At 37.4% G+C, this 26451-nt stretch overlaps 1 protein-coding gene and 3 long non-coding RNA genes across 4 annotated transcripts in view; 2 read left to right on the forward strand and 2 right to left on the reverse strand.

Annotated features, from left to right (window-relative positions):
• Nucleotides 1-26451, forward strand: part of LOC137482254 (uncharacterized) — a 129211-nt gene that overhangs the window by 34134 nt on the left and 68626 nt on the right. The window lies entirely within an intron of this gene.
• On the reverse strand, nucleotides 6003-7122 carry LOC137482252 (uncharacterized). Its single transcript, XR_011003962.1, has 3 exons — nucleotides 7035-7122; nucleotides 6624-6757; nucleotides 6003-6059 (listed from the first exon to the last, which is right to left on the reverse strand). It is a non-coding gene; the product is annotated as an uncharacterized lncRNA (long non-coding RNA).
• Nucleotides 15200-16357, reverse strand: LOC137482574 (testis-specific serine/threonine-protein kinase 2-like). Its single transcript, XM_068204995.1, has one exon. The coding sequence runs from the start codon at nucleotides 16241-16243 to the stop codon at nucleotides 15323-15325; it is 921 nt and encodes a 306-aa protein (XP_068061096.1). The 5' UTR covers nucleotides 16244-16357; the 3' UTR covers nucleotides 15200-15322.
• Nucleotides 16457-17731, forward strand: LOC137482253 (uncharacterized). Its single transcript, XR_011003963.1, has 2 exons — nucleotides 16457-16561; nucleotides 17467-17731. It is a non-coding gene; the product is annotated as an uncharacterized lncRNA (long non-coding RNA).

Here is a 26451-nt window from a genome sequence, read left to right on the forward strand (position 1 = left end):
AGCAGCCATGGGAAACTGAAGGCCTTTTTCAGAGTTATTTAACTTTGTGTATTTCTAATAAATACTTTTGTAACATTGAACATAAAAAGGAGAATCTTTAATCTGAAAAATCATTACTATAATATGCAACCTCTGATTTATAACTATTGTCAAGTTTTACCTCCAACATTATTATTCTAAAGTAGCATATTTATAAAAAAAAAAATCAGTACATTTTTTGATAGGGAAATTATGTAACTTTGAAGTTGCTAAAGATGGTTCTGTTGCACAGTGAATATACTGAATTGTCTATGCAGCCTTTTGTCTAATCCTACAAAATTGACATCCTTTTTTCAGTACCAAGTAAAAGTTTTTCTTTGTGTATTTTCACATACTCTTTTGTATGAACAAAGACTGAGAAGACTCATGCAGAAGTGAAATAAATAACCTCTAGGTAACTGAGCCCACTTTATTACTCATTGGTCAAAAGCAGTTTACAAATTTTAAAAGCAAAATTGTTGTACTCGATGATTGCATTATGTAAGTAGTAAAAATATAAAAAATCATGTAACACCTTCTATACCAAGAGCTGACCATCAGAAATATAATCAAAGACAGAAACAGAATTGGAATAGCCTCTGATAGTGATAGGAAATGGGAGAGATGAATGGTTGTATCTGAAATGGACAAAGAACATGAGGTTCCTGATGGCAGAATTATAATGAGGGGGCAGACAGAGATTGACGAGAAGAGTGAATTTCATTTGAATCCTTACAGTGCTGCATTAGTAATTCTTGAGGAGACGGTGAGAATGGCAGCTTATGAAAGGAATTAAGAAAAGAAAAATAATGAGGAATCTGACCTAGGAAATGTTCCTTTAACTTCTCAACTGTGCCTAAATATTTTTTTTTAACACAGTGATTTATTCTGAACCTCAGAGGAAAAGCTGAATGCAGGAATATAACACCAAAGGTTCCAGTATGAGAGTGGTTCCTCAGTGCAGAACACTTCTGTCTGTAAGACACTGAAGAAGGGCATGTTGTGTATTTAAGCCTTGTTCTTGCTGCGCTCTTTTTCTGTCTGCCTCATCTGGCTTGCATCCCATGTCACAGGCAATGTTCCTAATGTACAAAAGTAATTATAAAATGAAGTCAAAAGCAAGTGTTTGACATTTTGTTTTATTTATTGTTCAAGTGGTTTAGCTTTCTGATTTGTTAATCAATTTTTATGTATGAATAGAAGGTTAATGTAGAACTTTTCATGGAAACCCATGACAGCTGGCCTCAAAGACTTTATTTGTACTTTTGGAAAGCAAGGTAATTTCTGAACTTCTTAAAGGATCACATTATCTTCTTGTAGTAGTGTGGTTTTTCTTTTTCAGTTATAGCTTGGGGATTTGTATGAATGGGGGTTTGTAGAGTCTTTCCATTCAGACTTACTATTACCAGCAATGTGAAAGTGCATTGCTTTGACATCTTTGTCAGTTCAGAATGGATTGAGGTTACGCTGTGCAATGTACTGACCCTGCAAAGGCATGGTAAAGGTTTTCTAAGTTTGGATAAACTGGTTACCCTTCACACCTATGCTGCCTTCATTATGACTGTTTTGAATTTCTCAGCATGCTTTGATATATATAGTTCTCATTTCATGTTCCTTTTGTTTAATAGATGCACTTTAGAATCTCATTCTTTAGCACAACCTTTTTATTTTGCAGTATCCTGTTTTTAAATACCTATTCACTAACTCGCTGGACCAGATAATCCTGATGCTGATGTAAATTGGTGGTGACCTCTTGGAAATCCATTGGCTGCACCAGAGCAAAATTACAGAGTGGGAGGAGAGTCAGAGGGTGAGATTCTAACATATTTAGATTAGCTATTCTCCAGGATAGAGGGCTTGCATTCATTTCCCCAAGTACGGCAATACATTAATCTGGGCTATTTCACTTATAAGTATTCCTGCTTCATTGAGAGTGATAAACCATCAGCTGTAATTTACAAAGAGAGTGATTTAAATGCTTCATCTTTATGGAATTCTGACTCTTATCATCTTTGGGCAAAGCATCTCTGATTGAAGTCTTTTGTAACATCACGTGACAGTAGAATTAATGCTGAGATCTTGCTCTGAGTTTTATTGATTGAGAAAGATGAGTGTTTCAGTAGTGAAAATAGTTGCGATCACCTAAAAGCATACATGAAACAGCTCTGTTTCCCTGAAAAAGGAAAAAATTCAGCATTCAGGGGTTTAGACTGCTACAAAAGTGACAGTACATTCACACATTCAGAGTGTGTTAGAACCACTGTGGGCTGTCATTAAGCCACCATATTCTGTGCATTAGGCTTTTCTTTGATATCTAAAGAGCTCCCTGATAACAGCAATGATTATCTTTTCCACTTTGGCCACCAGTTTTGTCAGTCTCCAGATCTTGGATTGAGTAATAGAATGTTGAAACCTTCCCACTCTACCAAATTGGTGTAATTTTCAAAGAACACAGATGGGAAGGTAAAAGTAATTAGGAACCTTCCTGCTTTGGCCTTGTGATCAAACTTTCCCAGGTAATAACAGAAAAAAGTAACCACAGTAGGAAAATGTTACCATAATCCCTCCAATTAATATAGTTTTAATTATGACACAATTATCTGTAAACCCTCTCACATCTGGTATGCAGCTTGGTTCTATTCTTGTCTAACAATCAACGCTGGGATCATCTGGCTATGTAATGGATGCCACTCAGAGACAACTAAGAAAGTAAACTGTACCAGAGAAGACTTTAGAACCACATCTGACATTACTGGAGTGTCCTTTCATACTGCTGTGCTTGGTTTCTCACCCTGCAGATCTACATCTCTGTCCTGTGTCCATTCTATCCATGTTTTGTGTCAGCAGCAAGACCTTGTTTACCTCAAGAAGCAAAATGCTACTGATTTTACTTCTAGTGACAGAGTGGAAGGGAACTTGCAAAACAAACCATCTTTTTTATGTCCTTGAGATCTGAGTCCTGTACTAACTTGGAAATGCATATTTATGATTTCTGAGAAATTCTCTATGACTCAAGCTCAAGGCTAGAAATAAAACAGAAAAACCAGATGCACTCAAATTGTTACAAGATTGATTGAATGTCAATAAAAATCTAATAGAATAACATGTAGCTTTTAAAGAGAAAATGGGGAAAAAATGAATTACTGTAATAGTCCAAGGTGACATCTAATTTTTAATCTTTGAAATTATTTTGTTCAAAAAAAGTAATATTTAATTTCTTTCATTTTGATGCTCATGCTTTTCTGACTGCAAGGCATCAATGAAAACAGATCTGTGTGACTTTTCCTTAAGGTGCTGTCAGTAAAGCTGGCTACTCTGGAATTATTAAATGTCTTCAGTAGTTGTCATAATGCAAGAAGTTTTATTGAAGTGTTCTGAACTAGAATATCAAATTATACTGTGAAGCCCTTCATTAAAGGGATAACAAAGTAAATGATCCCCATTGAGTCAATTTTATTTCAGATAAAGTACAATTAGTACTTGGATAATAAACTTAAGAGCATTGAAACATAAGAATTCTTTTGTCTTGTAAAAATGTAATGTTACATACCCTTGTGTGTGCATGCAGACTGTGAGTGGCACTATCTTCTGTGAATCAGACTTCTGCCTGACTACAAGTCTTCAGGCGGTGAGGCTCTTGAAAATCAATATTAGCAATATCTTCTGATAACAATCCTGAGAAAGACTAACACGAGTTCTCCAGTAATCCTTGTTATTTTCTGGTCAAATAGAATCTATTTCCTTTCTCACTCCATAGAAAAGGTGCCTCTCTTTAAGGGTTAAGAATGGGTGAAGTACAATGGCATCTTTGAAGAGATTTCTCTTCCACATCTATCTTATGTGATTTCAGGACAAAATGATCTCCTATAAACTTTCTAATTTCAGTATCAAAATGAATGGCAGATTATACTAATCTCTCACTAACCATGCAGAGTAGAAAAGTCAATATTAGCCATACCACATCTGTCCTTTAAAAGGCAGTGGTTGTGTTTAACTTCTTGGTCTTAACGTAGTCCTGCAATGAATAACCTTGTATTATTTTTAACTCTGTCCTTAAGCAGAACCCACTGAAGCCAAGCAGAACAGTTTTTATGATTTTAGAGTGCGTTGGATCTATCCATTATTTAAATATGGCCTTTTTATTGTTCTAAATCAATAAATCTGTTGTTCTGGCACACCTCCAAGTGCTACCCTTGAAATAGTTGCGTATTCACCTAACGGCCTCTTTATAGCAAACCACAAAGTTACCAAATTGCTTTGGATTTACTTTGCATTAATAAGTCCCAATTTTGTGAGTATAATAGATCTTTAAAATGAAACATGTCTTCCTGTCTGGCTGGTCCCACTCGGGGTTGCAGTCAGTGGCTGGATGTCCGAGCGGGGAGCAGTGGCCGGAGGTGACCTCAGAAGTCAGTGCTGGGCTGGCACTGTTGGACACTGACAGGGACAGTGGCATTGAGGGCACCCTCAGCAGGTTTGACAGCACTGAGGTGTGTGGAGTGACATTCTGGAGGGATAAGATTCCATCCCATAGGGACCTTGATGGGCTTCAGATGTGGGCTCATGGGAGCCTCATAAAGTTCCAAAAGGCCAAGTGCAAAGTCCAGTGCCTGGGTCAGGGCAAGCCCAAGCACAAACACAGGCTGGGCAGAGAATGGTTTGAGAGAAGCCCTGAGGAGAAGGACTTGGGGGTGCTGAGAGGTGAAAAGCTCACCTTGACCTGGCAATGTGCCCTTGCAGCCCAGACAGCCAAAGGTGCCCTGGGCTGCAACAAAAAGCAGCATTGGCAGCAGGTCCAAGGAAGTGATTCTACCCCTCTTGACACCAGAAAACTCAGAGCTGTGAAAGTGATGAAGATAATTACCTGATTCTTCCTGCTTCAGCTCTCAAAAGTTATTGCTGAAGAGCAGTGGTACTTTTGAGTTGCTTTGGAGCTTTGCAAATTATCTTGTTTGGATTTTTAATGCCTTGTGTCCAGTTACAATGGCTTAAAGATTTCAAAAAAGAAGATATCTACTTTTACACTAGACAGCATATGACTTGTTCAGATAACTAACATTCTCTCTGGATTTTAAACCATTCAAAAAGACATTAATACACTTTATGAGGAGTACTTGTTCTTGGTAGAAACCGTATCTTGCTATATTTGAATTGAATGCTTGCCCGCAGTTTTCTTTTGCCTTAGCTGTGAACTGGAACATCAGCTTAACTGAGAAAAAATGTACCTCCATGAGCAAATAATGGGAAACTCAATAGTGCCTGTGACTGGCTAGCTGGGGATTTCTACTTTCCAGGAACATGTCTCTGAGTATTTCTAGATCTGTAGTAGTTTATAGCTGAATGGAAGGAAAGTTTGTTTCCTGGAAAACATTCAGCAGGTACAGTGATGACAGCCCTTAATGCTTAGGAAAGATTTTTTTTTTTTTTTTTTTTTTTTTTTTTGTAAGTTCTGAAGTGCTCAGCTTACTAAAGCAGGTTTTCTTACCCCTGTATTTAAAATGTTGTGCACTGCATTCATATTTATGGTAGCTTAAAGCTTTCATGGTAGTATTTATTCCATGAATAGATTTTGGGATTGAGGAAAAGCTGTCTGTTCAGCCAATGAGGGCCTGTTCTGAACTGTGGCCAGATAAATAGTGACACAGATATCTGTGAAACTGTGCAGAACAGACCAAAGTGAGGATCTAAACAGGAGGAACAAAAACAGCTCCTTTGAGACATAACTCCTGTAGTATCAATTCTTGCCATAGTCCAGTCCAGCATTGCTCATGCACTCTGTTTCTAAAGCAATCACTTTGTAAATAAAACTTAAATGTAATTTTATTAGTGATTATTTTGAAGTGTACTAGTTTACTTCAGAATGTTTATGAACATTGTACTTCATAATGGGTTTGATCTTCCTTTTTCCTTGTATTTTTGTAGGTGCTCACATTAGACTAAAAGATGTGGCCTCATGAAAAACTGGGTTGGACTTTGGGTCAATGTGTGGAGCTCTACTCTTGCCAAGGTTTTTTGTGATTCCCCTCAAGTACAAAACATAACTAGAGGATAGCAAACCAGAGGTGACTGCCATAAGCCATATAATTTCCTACTGCTGAACCTCCTGCTACTTACTACTATTTTACTGTCTTAGTGACATGATTTTATATGGAAAGCCCTTCTATTTCTTACATAGCTCTTATTAATCCAGCACTTGTTTTGGCTTCTGTGCCAGATGGATTTGTGGTGTAAAAGACATAACATACTTACTCTTTTTAAATCTATGAGGCTGAGCTGATTCTAGCAATTTTTTTTTTTTTTAATGTGAACCCCAAATACAAGCTCACCTGCAAATGGTAATGTTATATGGATTGCTTCAGTGTAATTAATGTGTGTGTGATTTTACTAAAATTATTGGGAAGCTCTACCATGTGCTGCAAGGAAAATGTAAACTCTTGGAGTTTAAAGTAAATGAGTGTTGCTGGCTGTTTTAATGTAAACTGTGATTTGTGTTTTTGTGACTTCATCTTAAATGCCAATTCTCCTTTTAAAGCAAAACAGCAAAAGTTACATGAACATCCAGCCCTTGGTCTGAAAATAGAGGTGACTTCACTTGGACTGTTTACCTGAGAGAACATGGGGTTGATAGTATTTCCAAACACTGATGGATGGGTTTATGAGCAGATTTTGTAGGATTATCTGAAAGTGTACTTTGGCATTTCAGGTGCTGCAACACATTTCCTTGTCTCTGGCAATTTCACTAAAGAGGAGGAAGAATATTTGTGGTTAGAAAATCCAATCTTTACCTTATTTTCCTCTTTGTTGATACAGTAGTTTGTTAAAGCTAATCCAACTTGACACCACCTTGTGTCATATTTAATTACTCTCTAGCTTAGCATCAATTTTAAGCAAAGTCCCCAGGTTAAAATCCAGAACAATTCAATTTTTTATGTTGCAAATAAATGTCAAGAGATTCTACAGAAGATCAGAATGTGTTTGTAGTTGAGCACAACATAAAATTGTGCACCTTCATGTACCTAGATCTCAGCTGTGCCTTAGATGTGAGTGTGGGGTGGGCTGGAAGGAGAGGGAGCTGCATCCAAAGCACTTGCCTGTGGAGTATCAGACCTGGGAGATATTCCTGGATATATCTCCAGCAGGAGAATATGGCTCCAGCTTGCTATTGCATCACTGACAAATCCTCAGGGAAATGTCAGCTGCAATGCACTTGTCCCCATCTTTTTAAGTGGGATTGGCAGGAGACAAAGGTTTTGTTTTAGAGTAGGTGTGGGCAGTCTAGACCCACTTAATAAAATTCTAGATCCACATACTTGGTGAAATTCCAGAAAGAATTTAATTGGCTACAGTTTCTGGGGAAGTCTCAGTTGATAGAGGTTCACTAGCCTAGACTGTGGTGATTTTAGTAAAGACTGAGATGAGGCTCTCTTTACGTGGCTGTTTCCCTTTCAAAAGCTGACCTGAGATGCATGGCTATGCCAGGTGGTAATTCTGGGGCAATTTGAGGTTGCTTTGCATTACTTCCAAGTAGTTCAAATTCTGACTTCTCACTATTTTCAATTATGAGATGATGATAAGCAGTTTATACAATGCCCAGCCCCTTTAAGGGCTACAGCTTCAACAGAAACAGAGGCCAAAACTGCTGTTGCTTATGTAGAAAAAGTGCTTTGACATCCATTAGATAAAATAAGGGAGAAGAAAGGCAGGCAGCTGTTACATATGAAATTAGGATGAATCCAATATAACCAGCCAAATTAACTGTAGCATTAGAAATGTTAATGTGTTTTTGTTTTTTTCTTTAAGGGGAGATTTGTGCCTTGCCGGAAAAAAAAAAAAAAAAAAAAAAAAAACAAAACAAAAAAAAAACCCTAAGAACTGTGGAAACAAGTTTAATGGGGGAAAAGTAGTTTTGAATTTCTACAGGAATAACCAGAAATTTCCTGCTAGATGCCTCCTGATTCCTACTTCTACATTGCTTTGTTTTTGCATTCATTAGTGGTTGTTTCTACAGAAATTATTGGCAGTAATGACAGGATGTGAAGTTTACAGCATGTAGGAAGATAAAACAGTGGTCTCACAGAAGGCAGTCTAATTAGAGTAGATCTTGTCAAGACAGGAAACTTTTTCACTACAACCAAATTTTATTTAGCTTGGATTTTTTTTTTCAGTTTGCTTGAGGCATCTTCACTCATGAATAAAAAAAAATTATGCTATTGTTCCAAAATATCAGGTTTGAGACCTCAGCTACAATTCAGAATAACAATATTAATATCTATTGTCAATACACTAAAAATAGACTAAAAATGTTTCCATTTACATTCTATTCTATTTAGTTTATTGGTTCAATATTTCTCCTCATAGGTTTCCATATGAATACATTTAAGGGATAGAACACCTGCTGTAGTAAGTGCATGAGGCAAACCTTTGGTGATGAATCATACAACAGAAAAAGGAGGATAATGGGAGTCCCATCTGGCCATGAAAGGAAACACTAGATACAAGACTGGAACATACTGTGAACTGTTCTTAAATCTTTCTTTTAACAGTGAACAATATGGTGTATTCAACTTGTTATTGAGCAGCTATTCATGAATTCTGTAATATTTCCCAGAAATGCAAAGTATCCTTTGGAGGGATGTCAAGTAATAAGAAGACAAAGGAGACAATACTGTAGAACAGTCTTGGAGCTGTGGACTATGTCAGAACTGGCAGTAAGGTGAAGTTAGCACAAGATTCAGACACTCCTAATTCTTTTGTATACATGGTACTGTGGCTAGATAGGGAAGAACCTAGTCCTAGAAAACATTATTTTGCTTTGTTTAAGCGATTTTTTTTTTGTATCACTGCTTAGTTTAAAACACAATAGTCTAACAAAATCAAGATAAGATTTTGGCCTTTTTACTTTAACAAATTTGGAAAATAATAAACTAAATCTTTCTTCCTCCTAGTAGGAAATATTTATTACTAAGAAAACCTATTTCTGAAATGCATTGAAGTACATAGAAGAAATAATTTATGTAGTAGGCCAAACTAGATTTGCTTTGATGTAATATTTTCCTTTAAGGAAAATAATAAAAAGACTAATGTATACATATTCATTAAAAACCCTGGGTATGTAGATCCTTGGTGGGCTGCTCATGCTTTAAGATAATCTAAAGCTCACATCTTTGCATCAGAAAAGCAGAAATTTTTCTCTGATTAACCCACACAATTTTCTTAAACTGCAGGTGAATATATTCTGGCAGGTACTTTGCTGGATTGATGAATCTGTGCTAAACTGCATTTTAAAAAAATCACAGCTGATTGCTGATGTTAAGCAGAACTGGTAGGAATAAACTATCAGAACAAGGTGATCCTGCAGAGCAAGCAAACCAGTCCCATTTTATTTACTTTTTCATCTTGATATTGGTACAGTAAAAGTTAATTCTTAAAGCATGAAGAAAATTCAGCTCATTTTTTTAAAGTTTGTGTATGTTGGAATATTTAGAATTTTATGTTATGCTAGGCAGAAGTGACTTGAAGTATATCTTTGGCAAACTTTGAATAGCTTGATGTGTGTAACAAAAAGATCCTGTAGTCATCATATTTCAACTAGACATGGAAGTAGGATGCTTGAAATTGGTGGGGTTTCTTTGGTTTGGGCATTTTTGTGGTGATTTGTTTTGCTTTCTCTTTTTAGTTAGATCTCATCAAAGGCAGAAAAAACAGACAGTAGTAATAGTTCACTATAGTTTGTGACTTTAGTGCTCCTGATTAAGATCACTTTTGTCATAGATTGTGTTTCTCAGTGGCTTAGTCTGTATAACACATATTCTGATTTTTAACAGTGACCAGGTGCTCAGCAGTTATAGGATCTGAGTACTTAATATGTTTTAAAAGTTCCATATTCATCCTGTGTTTCAGTTTCACTTTGTGAAGCTGAGATAATGTTATTCCTCTTCTTTACAAGGATATTGTGAGATAAATGCTTTAAATGCTGCAGTGTGCTTGGGACTAATTTTAGGTGTCTAAGACAATCTAGTAAATGAAGTACCTAATGTGTCTAGATGGTCTCATCTGGTAGAAATTGTTTGGATAAAACTTAACATAATGCGAGTTATCTTTGTAAATAAGATGAAGGTTTGGGTGCTGATGTAAATACCAATACCAATGACTCCAAATTACTTGAATGAACTTTGATTTTGGTCCATTAAAATTTATCACTAACCATTTTTCAACAGTCAGGTTCTGAAAAATTAATTTTTTTCTGGTTGTGCCTTGTGTTATGAATAATCTTGTGATTTTTTTTCCATACAACTGTTATGTGCTCAACAAGATTTGAGTGTTGTATTTATGTAGCTCTAATGACTGTGACCATTTCTGTTCAGGTCAAAGGAATTAGGTTTCTGAGGCAGTAAATATCACCACTATTAAAGGCAGTCATGCATCCCTCTACAAGCTGTCAAATGGCATAACAGATAACTTGCCTTTTCTGTGTTAGAAGAATCAGGAAATGTTTATTCCCTCCAATGTTTATTCCCTCCAGTGCTGCTCTGTTAACCCCTTTCACCTGTTCCCTCTGCCCACTGCACCTTGCCCCGAATGGAGTGATGCACTTCACTGGAGAGAGAAGCAGCAGTAAACCTTGTTAAGTTAAATCAGGAGTTAAAATCAACTGGTGAATGTGACACTTTATCTACTGCCTAAAGGATGAGGCCAGAAAAAGCTGCCAGGGACACTGTCCCACTGAGTCATGAGGTTCAGGACGGGCCCCCTTGCTTTCTAGACTCCTTCTCAGACTGCAGCTGGATCCAGTCCTGGTCTCAGGCTTGGCCAGTGGTTTATGTCCAAAGGAGTTTACGTGCACAGTCAATCCTCTGTATCACCTGGCTAAGATTTCAAAGGTTAGGACACTATTGATCACTCCCTGAGGATCTGCTGTGGCAAGGAACCTTTCAGCCTTGAGGGTAACCTTGAGAGCTGTCCCTGCTCGAGGGGAGCTCCTGGAGTGCAGCCACTGCCACGTGGGAGAGCTCAGTGGGCCCTGGGCTGTCCAGTATTTATAATAAAATGATTGACTGATAGTGATATTTGCATAGTGGCAAGACGTCTGGGTCACCGTTCCAGACAGCCCTTGGCTGCCCTGCAGCCATCTGTCCCCAGAGTCCCCAGGAAGCTGGATGGAGGCACCAGAGCCCCGCTGGTTGTCAGGGCTGGGAGGGGGCAGCACACACCACACACCCAGAAATTAAACTTACAGCTCTGGGGAAAATCCAGTGATACTCCAGGAGAGGGAAGTGCTGTCCTGGACACTCTGTTCTCAGACAAATTGGTGTGTGAAGCCTTTGCTGCATGCAAATTCTGTACAATTCCACCAAATCATACCCTTTTGTACCACCAACAAAGTTATCCACTGGAGTTTTCGCGGTTTGAAGCACTTCTAAGGCCTGTACAGAGACCATTGTGATCATGTTTAGAGGTTTTAGTTTGGAAACAGTATCTGTGTGAGCAAAAGAATTAATTCTCATTGAACTAAAAGCCCTTGCAGGAATTGGGAAGAAATCTTACAAAATTTCATTGTGAAGTTGAGTCTTAAAATATAGTTCAATAAATATTATGCATGGTATTTCAAGGGATAATACTGAGACTTTCTGACAAATTTTAACTTTCTGAACCTTATTTTTTAATGGAATGTCCATGATGGTTCATATGGCTCTGAGTGCCATAGCAAGGAGCAAAAATTGAGGCAGGTTCTCCTTTAAGAATCCAACCCCTCCAAATGAGTTCAAGTGATTTTTAGATAGAGACAAAAAATATTAATTCAATAGTTTCATTATCAGCATTCCAGTAAGTACTAGAAATAATTTTATTTTCAAACTAAATCTACGGAAATTAACAAAGCTCATAAAATGAAGACATTATTCATATTTAAAGTGAATTTCTTTAACTAATTCTAAGGGCAAGCAAGATAAAATGTCTGAGTGAGTTTAATCTTTGATTTATTGAGGCAAATAAAATTAAGATTCTTTACATTATAATATTAATACAGCCAAAATTTAAATAGTTATCTTAAATATTTATTATGACTGGTGTATCTGTTAGATAAAAACCATTAATTTAAGTGCCAATGATATAAGATAAGAAAGTATGGACACTTCTGGCTAAGGAGAAGATGATTCTAAAACTCACTTAATCACTTGTAATGTGTAGAGGAAAGTGCAAATTAAATTTTGATCTGGAACATTAGTGATTACAACAATCTCCATTTTCATTCCCCAGTGCTAGGTGTGTGGTATTGATTCCTCTTGCAGTCTGAGGAGATAGAAGCTGAGGGAACTGGGGAGCAGCTGAGTTAACTGTGATTGTTTAGGCTGGAGAAAAGGAGGCTTGGGGACCCCACCACTCTCTACAAGTGCCTGGAAGGAGGCTCCAGTCAGGGGAGGGCTGGTGTTTTCCTTCAGGTAACAAACAATGGGACAAGAGGAAGATTGTGCCAGTGAAGGTTTAGACTGGATGTCAAGAAAAAGTTCTTCACTGAAAGGGTGCTCCAGCATTGGAACAGGCTGCCCAGGGACATGGTGGAATCACCATCCCTGGAAGTTTTCCAGAGGAGGTGCTTGGGGACATGGTTAATGGTGGACCCGGCAGTGTTGATTTAATGGCTGGGCTCAAGATCTTAGAGGTCTTTTCCAGCCTTAGTAAATATATGAGTCTATGATCTTTAGTTAAAGTAAACCCAGTGTCATTTTGACAGAGTTATAGCAGGACATATTTTATCCCATTTATTGCATTCTACTGAAATTATATTTTTCATATGCTTTGTTTTGTTGTGATATTCACCAATACATTTTATAAGTCCTCTTTCTCTAGAAGATTTTTAGGACGTTTGTTTTCAATGGCATGTCCTGTCTTACTAAAAGGATTGGAATAAAACTGAATTCCCAAGTAAACCAGAATTGCAAAATGCACTCTCCTTAGATGCATGCCAGGCTCTCTTTTGTACAATTTACACAACAGAGTAGCTCATATCTATAATAAAATCATCTGGAAAGGCCTCTGGGTAAGAGAGCTGTCCTGCCTTGTGATTTTGGCTGTGCACTTAGACATATTTTGGCCACAGACACACAACTGCAAATAAGAATATGCCTGAACTGCCTGAACTTTAGCAGTAGTCTTGCCATGAATATGCATCATGGCAAGACTACTGCTAAAGTTCATCATATTATTCTTCATTCATCATTCATATTCTTCACAGGAAGAGGTGCCACACATCCTTTGTGGCACATCCCATGTGATCATTTCCAATCACATTGTTTCCTCTTGTATTGGGTGTCTGATAATGCAAAAGTGGCAAAATTAAAATAGAATAAGAAAATTTTTTCCATGGCTTCACCTTTTTTTACTACTGTGTTTTGGTCCCAGAGTAAATCAATGAAAGCAAAATAATAATAAGCTATATTTTAAAGCTTTCTACTGAACTGCTACCTCAAAGAATTCATAAGCTCCATTTTGTTTGTCCAAGTGTCCTTTTCAATGGCTGTGACTTCTAAATATGTGGCAGTGGAAATGTACCATGTTAATGTTCTCCTGCCATGAGCAATGAGTGTTAATTAGAGCTGGATCTGACTTCGTCTCTCCTTGGATTACTTAGGATAGTAAGAGCTCTGCTGAATGGCTGTTTGTACAATCCATCTTTTAATCCATTCTCTGAGGCAGAAGACTATTCAGAGTAAGGTTTGTAATTATTCCAGAGTGCATTTGATTTCTTAGCATCAAAAATAATCTCTTACATTATTAAGCAAAGAGGTTTTTTCCCCCAGAATAGATTTAGTTGTCCACACTTACTAAATGGAAATCACAGTTTTAATTATGATCATTTTTTTCATTATTTGATGGCTTTGTCGATAGCAGTATTTTATGTCTGATATTTTAGCATAATATTTTGATGGGAACAGCAGATTTTCTGTAAAGAGTAATGGATGAAATAATCAATAAACATAATTTTTGTCTTGTCAAATTGTATGTTAGAGTATTTTTTGACATTTTGCTGCTTTTCAGTAGCACTTCAACTTTACTTTCTCTCTGTTTTATAAGGAGTTAAACATAGTAGCCTGACCCTTTCTGAGCAATACTAAATTATGAGTAGGTCATCATTTGCATGCATGACATTCTCAGGTGTTGGATAAATACCCTTGTAGATCAATAATTGGTCCAATATCTCTGGCCAAGCAGACCCATGAAATTATATTTGTTTTGCTTTACTTTTAGTGACAGGCAATTATTTGAGTACCAAAGAATTGAGTAATAAGCGTCCCAAAGTTTCCACTGGGATTGGATTTTATCCACATGACATTTTTTAATGTTTTTCTGCAGGAAGTGGCTGGACTGTAAATGTGTGCTTGCATAACTCATCCAGATGAATCAATCCTATGGGACCTAGAGGTAAATGTATTACACCAGTGGGACAGGAGACTTCTCATTTTGCAGGCTTTTAGAATGATCTTTGATTGGGACTACCTTGCAGGACTGTAATGCAAATAAAATAATTAACATTATTTTTTAAGTTTTAGGCTAAGCAACCATAACATTGGAGGTATGTGTTTTATTTTTTAATGTCTAACATAATATTTCTTGTTAGAGAAAAAAGAATTCATACATGTTTTGCTCAGCCAATAAGTTTCAGTTAAAAGGCAGCTGATGTTTGGATGTGTGTTTTTTTAAATTTCCCTTGCTAATTAATGCTAATTAATGAAAACTCTTCCTCCATTCCTTTTGACTTAAAACCTGTATTGTGGTACAACTGATTTGTAATCCTTGTTAATTTTTAAGTATAGGGAAACGGTTTCCATTGCACATTTTTTTGTTGAAAGACTCAAATTTGAAAAAGAAAATCAGCTAAATTTTGATTCATAAGCATTATGTCTAGGCAGATCCTAGAGTCTGATAATGAAATAGTTATAAATTTTTTAAAGTGCACCAGGTCTGATGTTCAGATATATTAAAAAAATGGCATTGTCTTGCTTGAAATACATTCCTCCACGTATTACATACCAAGTGCTCCTCTGCAGTTTGTTTACATGTACTAAAACTTCCAAACTTCCCTCCCTCATTATTTTCCCGTGTTTCACAGTCCTGACTTTGGCAGTGTTAAAGCTCCTCCTTCAAGAGCACTGTGCAGGAGCAGGGACACAACTGCCACATGGAATTTTAGACAGGTTCTCTTTAATGTGAGTTTAAACTAATGCAGTTCACAGGTTAGGCCAACGTTGCGACCGTGTTAAAGGAAAGCATCCTTAAGAGAATCTGATTTCCTCCTCCACTCCTTACACTAACGCACAATGGGATTTGCCATCCTGTTGTTTCTGGGGCTTTTCTTGCCAGAGGCTTTGGGGTCATCGCTTCCTGCAGATCGCAGACTGTGCATGAGTTTTGGAGTCTGCAGCCAGGGATGTCTCAAAACTTCATCTATGCACAGCCTCTGGGACACATCAGGGTGGAGCAAGTGGACAATGAGGTTCTTGCAGTCTGTAGAGAGATTTTTTGACTTGAAGTGAATCTTCCATTGTTTCTGAACCTGGAGCATTTCCCTGACATTGGAACTGTGAAATGGCTGTGAAGCAAAAAGCATTGCATACAGGATAATGCCCAGGCTCCACATGTCCGAAATCCTGGGGTCACAAGGAATATGCTCGAGCAGTTCGGGGGCTGAGTACGCAAGAGACCCACAGAAGGTGCTGCTGAGAATGGTTTTTCCATTTCCATCCCGAGCCAGGGGTTTTGAAAAGCCAAAGTCGGACAGCTTCAAGTTAAGATCATTGTCAAGAAGGATGTTGTCACATTTCAGGTCCCTGTGGGCAAAGTCCAAGTCATGGCAATGCTTGATGGCAGAAGCCAACTGCTGGAACTTGCAGCGAGCGACGCTCTCTTCCATTGCGCCCTGGCTGGTCAGGTAGTTGAGGAGGCTGCCCCTTTCCCCCAGCTCCATCACAATGTACACTTTCCCAGAGGATGTCTCAAAAATCTCATAGGTTTCGATGATTGAGGGGTGGTGCAGTCGCATCAACGCCTCCATTTCCCTGGGGAGAAATTTTTCCAGGACATTCTGAGAAATTTTCTTCTTGTCAATGATCTTGATGGCCACTTTGCATTTCAGGCGGTGGCTGTAGGCAGCTTTCACTTTGCCGTAGGAGCCTTCTCCAAGAGTGTCACCGAGGCTGTAGCCCTTCTTTTTAAGCACCACAGCATCCATCGTGGGAGACCTGCAGGGACCTGCCCCAGCGGGAGCCGCTCTGCATCCTGTGCTGGTGGGCTGTGCTCCACGCCTGCTGGTGCTGCAGGGCACTGCTGGGCCGGGTGTGTGGGCGGTTACGGGGTGATCTCATGAACAGTCACCCTGGAAGGATCTTTCTGTCATTTCATGGAACTACTCTGTGACATCATGGAGGGCAAAACCCAACATGGAGGCACTGGCTGCTCTGTGTTGTCACTGACAGTCGCCACTGCGCATTGCCATCAGAAAACGGAGGTAATTTCTCAAAGACATGTTTCTCTTTTTAAGATGGTCAAAGTAGGAGGACCATTTTTATATCTTAGTTTTGTAATGCTGTTTTTCAGTTGTGCTGCTGCTGTACATAATTAATACCATTTATTCTGCATTTTTGGTGGATTTTAGGAAAATAACAAAAACCACCTAAGGACTAAAATTTTGTGGAGCAGTGCACGGTGCATTCAAAAACCTTTCTTTCCCCCTCCCCCTCACTGGTGGTATGGTAGATCCTAGTTTGTTAATAAGTGCTGTTTGTTGAGTTTGATTACAGTAACAGCTGACCAACCTGAGTCTTTCAGGAAGTACCAGGGAGTACCACCACTTCAGTGTTTTATGTCAGTATTGTTATGAGACTTCCAGAAGTCTGTTCCTTATTTCAGAAGAAAATAATTTTATTCAAAATTGCCACTGCAGATAATCTCCCTGTGTATGTACCTTTCTTTCCTTGCTCTTAGCACTTACTGCTAGCAAAATTCCCAAGAAATTGTAGAGGAAAGTTAATTTATATTAGCCATGATAACATTGCAGGGTACAGCCACATAACCAGATTAAAGAATTGAAAATCACAGAAAAGTGCAATTGCTCTCAATAATAACAGTAATAATGGTAGTAGTAATAATAATAATTATTATTATTTTGTAGTTCTGTTCTTTAACATTAGTAAAACACTCTGAGTTGCTTTCAAACTGGTGGCATTCTTTTAAACTGAAGAATTTATTCGAGAGTCTCTAAGGTTATATAAATATGAACAAACCAGAAAGTTGAACTGTAGGTCTGGAATGATACTAGTTCTCAAGGGATTAAACCTGGGATTTTTTCCATGTTAAGTGGTGCTTGTTCTTATTGTATCAAGTCTTTTGTTTTGAGTTTAAGGAGGATTTGCAGTGAATATTTAGCACATGCTGCTCTGCATATTTTTGTTTTAGTCTTTCAACAGCCACATGGAAGGGAAAATTTTTGGGGAAGGGGAAAAGAGGAACTCCCTGATATTAATCTGGAGCAAATGTTCTTAAGGGCATGGACAATTTCAAATTTTAGGTGTAGATATTCAGCATCATGTCTTTGTCTGTCCTGAAGGTGCAGCCAATACCTGAACTGTGAGAGGGTAGGCAATAACCATTGTGCTGACATTGGAAAGAACAAAGGAGAGGAAAAGTCCTTAAAATACATGCAAGAATGCATAAAGATTTACAGTGGACTATTACATGTGGTGGTTTCCAGGACATTAATTTAATTGGTTCTTTTCAGGTGTAAATAAAACTATGGCCTTGTATTAAATGTTGGATAGCCTCATATCACCTACTCATGCTTAAAACCAGTCCAGCTTTTAGTGTGGATGGCTTATCTTCATGTCAGCCTGTTAATTCTTTAGGAAATCTGTTTTGCATCTAGACATTTTTATATTTGGTGCAAGGTACCCAAAATGTATCATGCATGCTCTGCCTGTTGTTTGTGTATCTTCTTATAGTCTCTCTTATGAAATTTTTATAAAGGGAAACAGAAAAGTATTAGTAGTGGTGAAATTGTTAAGCAGTGATTTCCACCAGGGTTGTGTGGCAGTATTAACAGAACACTACTACAGTGTTTTCCTTCTCACAGTATTTTAAGGAAATTATCATATTTTTATGGGAATGCTCATATTTTTACTATTCATATAAATTAACACAAAATTGAGTGTCAAATCCGAATGTATTGACTTATGCATAATTTTTTGAGTAATTGACAGCTGGTGTTGTCACAAGTAGGTGATCTGGAGAGTGGCAGGTATTTGCTCCCTGCTCTGTAGGACCTGTCATAATGTCACCATGGCACCAATGGATTAAGAAAGAGGATCTATATTCAGGAAAACAGTTAATTCCTTCAATGTTAATGTGGTTAAACTTAATCAAAATCTAAGTGAGAAGTCAGATCTATTATCAGTGAAATACATTTTTGTCTCTGTTGGTGTTAATGTAATGTTTTCTTTAGCTAAAGCAGCTTATTGGTGTTGAATTAGAATATTGAATAATACTTAAAATCATTAATATTAACAAATTTACCATATTTATATAGATTTTTTTTTCTGGTGCCCATCTGTGTCAGTTGTAATAGACTCAGGGCTTTAATGATGCAAATTAAATTTTCCAGTGAGAGAAATGCCTGTATAGGCCAAGAATTAATTCTGAATCCAGAGGGGGAAGAGCAAACTATTAATTCGTTATATCTGGCAGAAGCAATTCAGTAGTTTCCTCTCTAGTTACCTTAGTTATATTTGTTCTGAAAAAACAAAGGACACCAACCCTTCCTGTACATGTTGTGCACATGGAGTGGCTGGACTCCTCAAGTCTCAGACAGACCTGGTTGTCTGTTGCTTGCTTTATTTTTCTTGCTCTGCTGTCATCCCCTTTCACAAACCTCTAAGGTCAGGTGATGGAGAGAGCACTGAAATCCCCTCTGCATCAGTGTAGCCCCAAGTGCACCAGCAGGGTCTCGAAAATCAGGTGCTTAACCCTGGATCAGGGGTCAGTACTATAGGAACTGTGTGGCACACTGACAGTGGGGAGAACAGCTGGAAGGTAGAAACATTATAAGCCTCGGATGAGTATTTCCTTCCATGCTAAATCTTCTGGCAAACAAATTTTTTTAATAGTTGTACAGCACCATTTTATAAAAATGGGGTACCTGGAGCATATTTTTTTCTGGAATAGAATTCTTGATGAAAGGCAAGGGTCCAAACTACTAGGACCTCACCTGCACAGAACATTAAACCCCCTTTTTTAAAAAAGCTTCTATTTTCTTTTCCTTTTATTTTGCATCAGAAAAGTGCCTTTGAAGTTTATTGATTATGCTTATAATAAAATTTTAAAATAATATTTTTGCTGGTTCTAGCTGGGATAGAGTAAATTTTCTTCACAGTAGCTGGTATGGGCCTATGTTTTGGGTTTCTGTTAATAATTCAGGGCTGGTGTCGTTATCATGAGCAGCACTAACATAGAGCCAAGGCTCTTCCTGCTCCTCGCCCACCAGCAAGAGGCTCCACAAGGAGCTGGGAGGGGACACAGCCTGTATAGCTGACCCTAGCTGACCCAGGGGATATCCCATAATATGGCACCATGCTCAGCATTTAAATGTGGGGAGAAGGAGGAAGGGGGGACGTTTGGAGTGATGGTGTTTGTCTTCCCAAGTCACTGTTACAGGTGCTGGAGCCCTGCTGTCCTGGGCATGGCTGAGCACTGCCTGCCAGGGGAGCTGGGCAATGAGTCCCTTGGTTTGCTTTACCTGTTAAACTCCTTTATCCCAACCCATGTGCTTTTTTATACTTTTATTCACTTCCCAACCCTCCAGAGTAAAGTGACTGAGAGGTTGTGTGGGGCTCAGTTACCATCTGGGGTTTAACCATGAGAGTGTTGAAAGCATTTTCCAGCCTTACCAGAATTAGGTATTGATTTTTTAGTATTTATGATTTCTTTTCACAGAGATTTCACAACACATTCGTCCTGGATATCTAATAAGGAAGAATTATCACACAATAAATTTAATGGATTTTTTTAGAGTATTGTCATGGGAAGTACTCTGCTGGCATCAAATTCTTTCTTGGCAATTTCCTGGAATATTTTTCAATGTCTGAAGGAACTTTAAAATATTATTTATTTGAAGAAAATATCTCTAGAGATAAAAAATTCAGTTTGACTTTTAATTCCAACCTTGCAGGTGTGGGGTTTTGTTCCTAAAGTGCAAGATCTCATGTGCAAGTGTGTGGTCTGAATTCTCCATGGCTTTCTGTTCTCCCCTTGGTTCTGTGCTGTAGGAGAGCTGGAGTTGCTGGTATCCATGTGGAAATGTTAACACCCTGGTGCTGACAGCTCTGCCAAAGCCATTTATCATATCTTGCCTAAATCTGACAACAATGGGGAAACTGAAAAGCAAATTGCTAATCTTAGTGGGGGGAATGGGTTTTTTTGGTGATCCAAAGGTGAGTCTTGGGTCAGAATTAGGAGTGAGTTGAAATCCTTATATTTCATGACCTTTTCCACTGTTCAGACTTGGACGTTGTGGATGTTTTTCTCTGGATCGACAAGAGTTTCTATTCTAAGACCTAACAAAAGAATTTTCCACAATAAAAGTTCAGTGAATTAAGACTTCAAAAACAAGCAAAAAGAAAAAAAAAATTCAAGCAATTATTAAACATATTTGTGTTTTAGGTTTGTCATTTGCGGGTGTATGAACACTAGAAAAGTCCTTTTTTAAATTTCCTTAATATTTTGCTTATGGATACAGCTCTTTGAATAAGTACACGCTGTGAATATCAAATGTGAAAATAGTCCAGGTTTCACAAGAATGTTGCATAAAAACCAAATGAGAACAGACTGTTTCTGGAAATAGTTATTGACCACTACTTGGGGAACATTTCCTTCAAAGTATGTAAGGGCATTTTTAGGCATTTAAATTGAAAATAAACAGTTTGATTAAAAATAAATCCCACAGGCTGGATGAAGTACATGCTTGCTCGGGTGGCAGTGCTTTTAGGTTTATATTCTATAGAGAATTTAAGAAATCCCACCTTACCTGTCATGAAACCCTTTTGTGTCAGAGTCAACCGACATGAGGAGATAAAGAGATGGTATAACTGAGAGCACACAAAATGCTAGCTTAGGTAAAATGCACGCTGCTGATAACCCACTAAGCCTTCCTGGCTATGCTAATCCTAATTTATGTTAAATCGTAATTAAGACAGTTTTGTTTATTGCTTGTAGCCATGAGCACCTGGAAGACTGACTAATCCCATCCATGTGTTGGGGACGATCCAGCTGCTATTGTTAACTCAGAATGCAGAAAAAATTGTATTTTTGAGTTGTTTTCGTTGGTGTTTTTTCAGGCATTTATAGAGGCCCTTTTCCCCATTGTATCAGGAACTGGAACAGCAGAAGCATCCTAAATAGAACGGATGAAGGGATTTTTGGAGCAAGAGGCCTAAATCTAAATAGGCTCACTGTGTTTCCAGCCAAACTTTAAATCAGAATATCTCTGATATACCCATGCAAAAATAGATTCACAGTTTCTGTTTTAGCTATGTTTCTTTTTGGTGTTGCACATATAATTAGGCATAACTGTCAGATTTTCAGGATTCTGAAGGGTTTTATTCAGGAGGCCATGGGTGGTACCATTAAAGTGAAATGATAAGTGATGGACAGAGGGAAAGGGGCAGGATAAACTGAATCTCAGGAGAATAAAGCCATAGGCCGAAGCCCATTTGGTGCAAAATTTCATGTTTTCAGTTGTATCCTTTTTCTTATTATAGGTTAAAGCTATGTTCTCACAAATGCTGCTGTACATGTACTAGGTGCAGGTTTTTGACCTGATATATGTATTCACACAATTACATCTGTCATGGATTGTTCATGCATGTCATTTCTTCTTAAACTGTAGGTAGGAGAACCCAGGTCTATATAAAGTATTACTGTGAAAGATTTTTCCCTTTAGAAGAATTCCTGCCCTAGAAGTGTATTCATTCTAATGACTTCAAATCACCTAATTTAAAAAACATGCAAGAGTGGTAATGTTTTTCATCTTCCATTATTAAATCTTTGAGCTGTTTGGGGATTTCTTGTTCTTAAAAGTTTCATTTTCTGCCTTGTCATGATGGAAAATATGCAAACTTCTGTTAAGTGACAACTACATTCTCTGCACTATTTTGAAGTCAGCCCATGCAGAAACCATTTGCAGTGTGGAAATTTCGATCTAATTATCCATTCATTACATACTGAAAAGTATTCATTGGATGAATTTTTCATCAGGTTTTGGTAAAACAGAAATAAAGAATTAAGGACTAAAGGTGAGCATGTTTGTACAAGGTGAGCATAGTTTGAACAAAATTCAAGTGTGAGTGCAACTGATTTGCAAAACCCTCTGATTCTTCTCATGTCTAACTCACGGTATTTGCAATTACATGAATTTTCTTGCCAGTTACAATTAGATTTTTTTTTTGTAAGAAAGCAAAATTAAAATTGAAACATTTGCAGTGTATGTACATTTGTTATAGAGCCTAAAATGAATGCCTTATCTGTAATAATTTCATGTGGATTCTTCTTATGGACAGCAGAGAGCAGCAGTGTGATGACCTGAATCAGAAGGAATAATGTTAAGGAATACTGAAAATAACTAACAAGTTAAATGTTTCCAAAAAACCCCAATTATTGCCTTGATACCAGTGCAATTCTTTTTTGAGAGACTTTTGCAAAAGAAATTAGGAGATTGTGGAAAAAAGACATTTGCAATAAAATAACAATTATGAAAATAATTGTCAAACAAGATGTTTACGTAGAGCAAAAACAGTGACAGCAGAGGGTGAGTAACTAATTAAGGGAAATGAAGGGTTAGTCTCTGAGCTGTGTTTAGAACTGTCCAAAATGATGATGTAGAGCAATAGAAAAACATTAGCTCACAGACTATAGTTTAAAGAAAAAATTTACTTGAATGTGTACTTAACAGTCTGAAGTTGGTAAACTCAATACCATGAATTTTTGGAAATCATTAGTGGTGCAAGTCAGTATTTTTCTTCGTCTTAGGAGTTCATGGGTGCAGATCAAACCACATTAAATCATTCAGGATAGAAGTCACCATGTACAATAGGAAATATTGTTTCTAAGTTCTTGAAAATACTTTTATCATATATCCCACTCCATCTGATATCTTAGCTCAAACCCCAAATTTGCAATTTTGGATTTTTTTACCAGTGACTGTGTTTTACCCTCCATTATTTTCCACAGTAAAAACATGATGTTGATTCTGGTGGGTAATGAGCAGATATAAATACCTATGAGTCAGATAAATTATGCTGGGTCCCTTCATTCCAGGGAAGCTGCTACCCTGAAGGATGCAAGCAGCTGCTGTTGCCCTGGTGATTGCTCCTTGGAGTCTGAGTTGCACAGGCCTGCATTCCTTGCTTTTCTTTAGGTCTTTGCATTTCTGTAGACAGCTCCTGTGGACAAAGGCCACAAATTAAATGCAAAGAAATGAAACTGTAAGCACAGAGCATGAATGTAACGTGTGGAAAATTGCATATGGTTTAGAAGGAGTGTCACAGTGTTGATCATCTTAATATATAACCAAACATAGATGCATGAAATCTCTGCCAAGTTGATCTGAGGGCCTGAGTTTGTGTCCCATCTGAGTCAGAGTCAGAATAGAGAGCAAGTGGAGTTTTCTGTTGGTTGAATTATTGAGGTGGCTATTGAAAACTTTTTTACCCATTTATTTTTTTCCTGTCTCTGTTTGCCGCTTTAGACCCCAAGATCCGATCTGTACAGCACTGAATTAAAAATAAAAGCTGCTACATTTCAAAAGCAGCAGAGTATTTTTTTCAGAGTTCTGTTCTGTTAATCATGAAATTTTTATTCTTTGATTTTTTTCAGTATTTTTCCCTCATATTGAAACAGGCTTAATTTTGGAAACAGGTGGTCCTTTAGCTATTCAGAATTATTTGTTTTCTTGAATTTTTGTTTTACAAAGGTTTCGATAATGCAGACTATTCTTAATGTCTTTGTGATCCTCATTTTTTGAGCTTTGTGTACTCCTCATAGCATCTTTCTAAGATTCTCTCCTTCTTCAGAAAGCCTTAACATTTCTTGAGCCTGAAATCATGACTGAAATTCTAGACTAAGCTGTTATGCAGCAAGTTGCTTTTCAAACAGATCTGATCCTGAAACTTTTTACTTTACTATTATGTAATTTCATGCTCTTATGCCAATTGTTTGAGCTTCCCTCTCCCTCAAATTAGCTGATAATACAGAAAATTTAAACCATGCGTAGAAAATCAATAATGAAATAATTTTGGCTCTACCTTCTTCACTCTCAATTCCTGCAATCACTGCATCAGCAGAGAATATTGAGCATAATCCTCTCAATGCATCGGCCACATATGTCAACACCTGCTTCTGTCAGCTGTCAGAAGTCAGAATGACTTTTCTGATAGAGCTTTTTATAAAATAAGAATTATTTACTCTTTTTATCTATTTGTAGATCTGATTTGACTGTTTGACTTCAGTGGTTTAAGGTCAATAACAGTGCAATTTCTGAGCAGTTTGGTGTATGACATGTTTTCTTTGTTCAAATTCTTGTTGACTGCATTAAGGGGAGAACAAATTGCTAATTGTACCTCAGTGATATAAATAACTCAATGTTCCAAAAATCACAATAGGATTTTCTTGCAAAGTGGGATTTGGGGGATGTTGAATTTCTAGATAACATTAATGTAACGTGGATAGTAGACAGATTTTCTTATTTCTCTTTTCATTTTGTCCTTTCTCTAATTGCTTCTTGGACTTCTGTGCAGTTTAGTTCATTGATGAATTCTATTTCTATGGAATAAAGGCCTATAGCTGCTAGTTTATTTCTAGAAAGTCAGTGTTATAATTGCATATAATTGCTGGTATTATCAACTAGATTTTCTCAGTGTCTTTTCTTAAGTTGTAGTCAAATGATTACTGAGAGTGCTACCACTCACAATTAGACCTGTTTTGATTTTAGTTGCCAGGACTGCCATTTTTAACATTAAATCATAAGCTTCCAGATACCCAGAAGGAAGTATGACTTTAAATGTCACTTAAGAAAGTGATGGAAAAATAAAATGAACTTCCATTGTAACAGTAGTTTATTACCTGTATTTCTGTATATCTTCTGTCTTTCAGGAGAGGGAAAAACCAGGTATTGGTAAAATCCCATAATGTTTGTAATGGAGCTTGTAGCTTGTACATTCTTAAGTTCTTTGCCATGTTTTGAAGATCAAAGAAAAAATACCCAAAAAGCAAAACCCCCAAATAAAATTTGCTAAATGGAAAACAAAATCCACACCAAGGCAAAAGCCTCTCTTCCAGGGCATCCATCAGATTTCCTATGATATGGGAGGATGTAGGGATACTGTGAATGTTGGGTAACTTTGGGGAAGATCATGTTACCTCACTGGCTGTTAAGAAGGCAACTGACATCTCTTTGGGCAGGATTCAGCTGTGTCAATATATCTAAAATCAGGGGAGAACACAGAATTTATACCTAATTTGTGACAACTGTTGTTTAAGTGATTTTGCTACAGTAATTATTGCCTATTATCAACATTCTTTCTCTAATACACATTTTTTTTCACTTAACTCACTATTGCAGGATAATTATTCCAATGGAACCATCCCTTGTGCAGTCTTGGTACAGTCTGTAGATGAATTTTTGGTGTTTATTTGTAGTTGTAATTTTTCTTCCTAAATCAGACACAGAAAGAATCTAAGAAATGAGGGACAAAAAGGACCAAAAAAATTATTGGACAGTGTGTAGTGAAAGTATCCATTTTATTTTGTCACTGGTAATTCCTTTCTGATCAATGGCATATTCCTGGTCATCAAGTTCCCAACTTTTGTTTTATATTTTAAAGTGTTGCTTGATTTTTCTTCAAATTTATCTTTGTGGCAGGTGTTAGCTAATTGGTTTTTAGCTTTAGAAAGAGCAGAGCTCCTTTTCAGGAGACAGCTACTAATGTAGTTCTTTAAGTTTGCTCTACAAAGCTGTGTGATGGTATTAAAAGTATGGCAGGGAGCTGAGGCTGAGTCTGATGTGACAGTGACCTTATTCTGAATTTTTTCTTGCAAGACTGAACCGGAGTTTATGATGAATTTTGGTACCAGGTTTTTGACTCAGGGTAAGTACTCCAAAATCAGTTTGGCATTTCCTAATGATCAAACAGCCTAGTTTGTGAATAAGTGATGCTGTGGTTCCTTGGAGATATTCACAATGTTGCATATAAATGATAGAAAAATTTTGTCAAAGACTGAATTAGTGGAAAAGCCTCTGTTTTGTCCCTGAAATGCAAGGGCTTCCTCATTTCTGTTGAAGTCTCACAGTGGAACTGTAGTTTTGAGTAACCCAGAGAATACAGGGGAAGAGCAACG

This window comes from Anomalospiza imberbis, chromosome 14 (assembly GCF_031753505.1).
Source record: "Anomalospiza imberbis isolate Cuckoo-Finch-1a 21T00152 chromosome 14, ASM3175350v1, whole genome shotgun sequence".
Taxonomy (NCBI): domain Eukaryota; kingdom Metazoa; phylum Chordata; class Aves; order Passeriformes; family Viduidae; genus Anomalospiza; species Anomalospiza imberbis.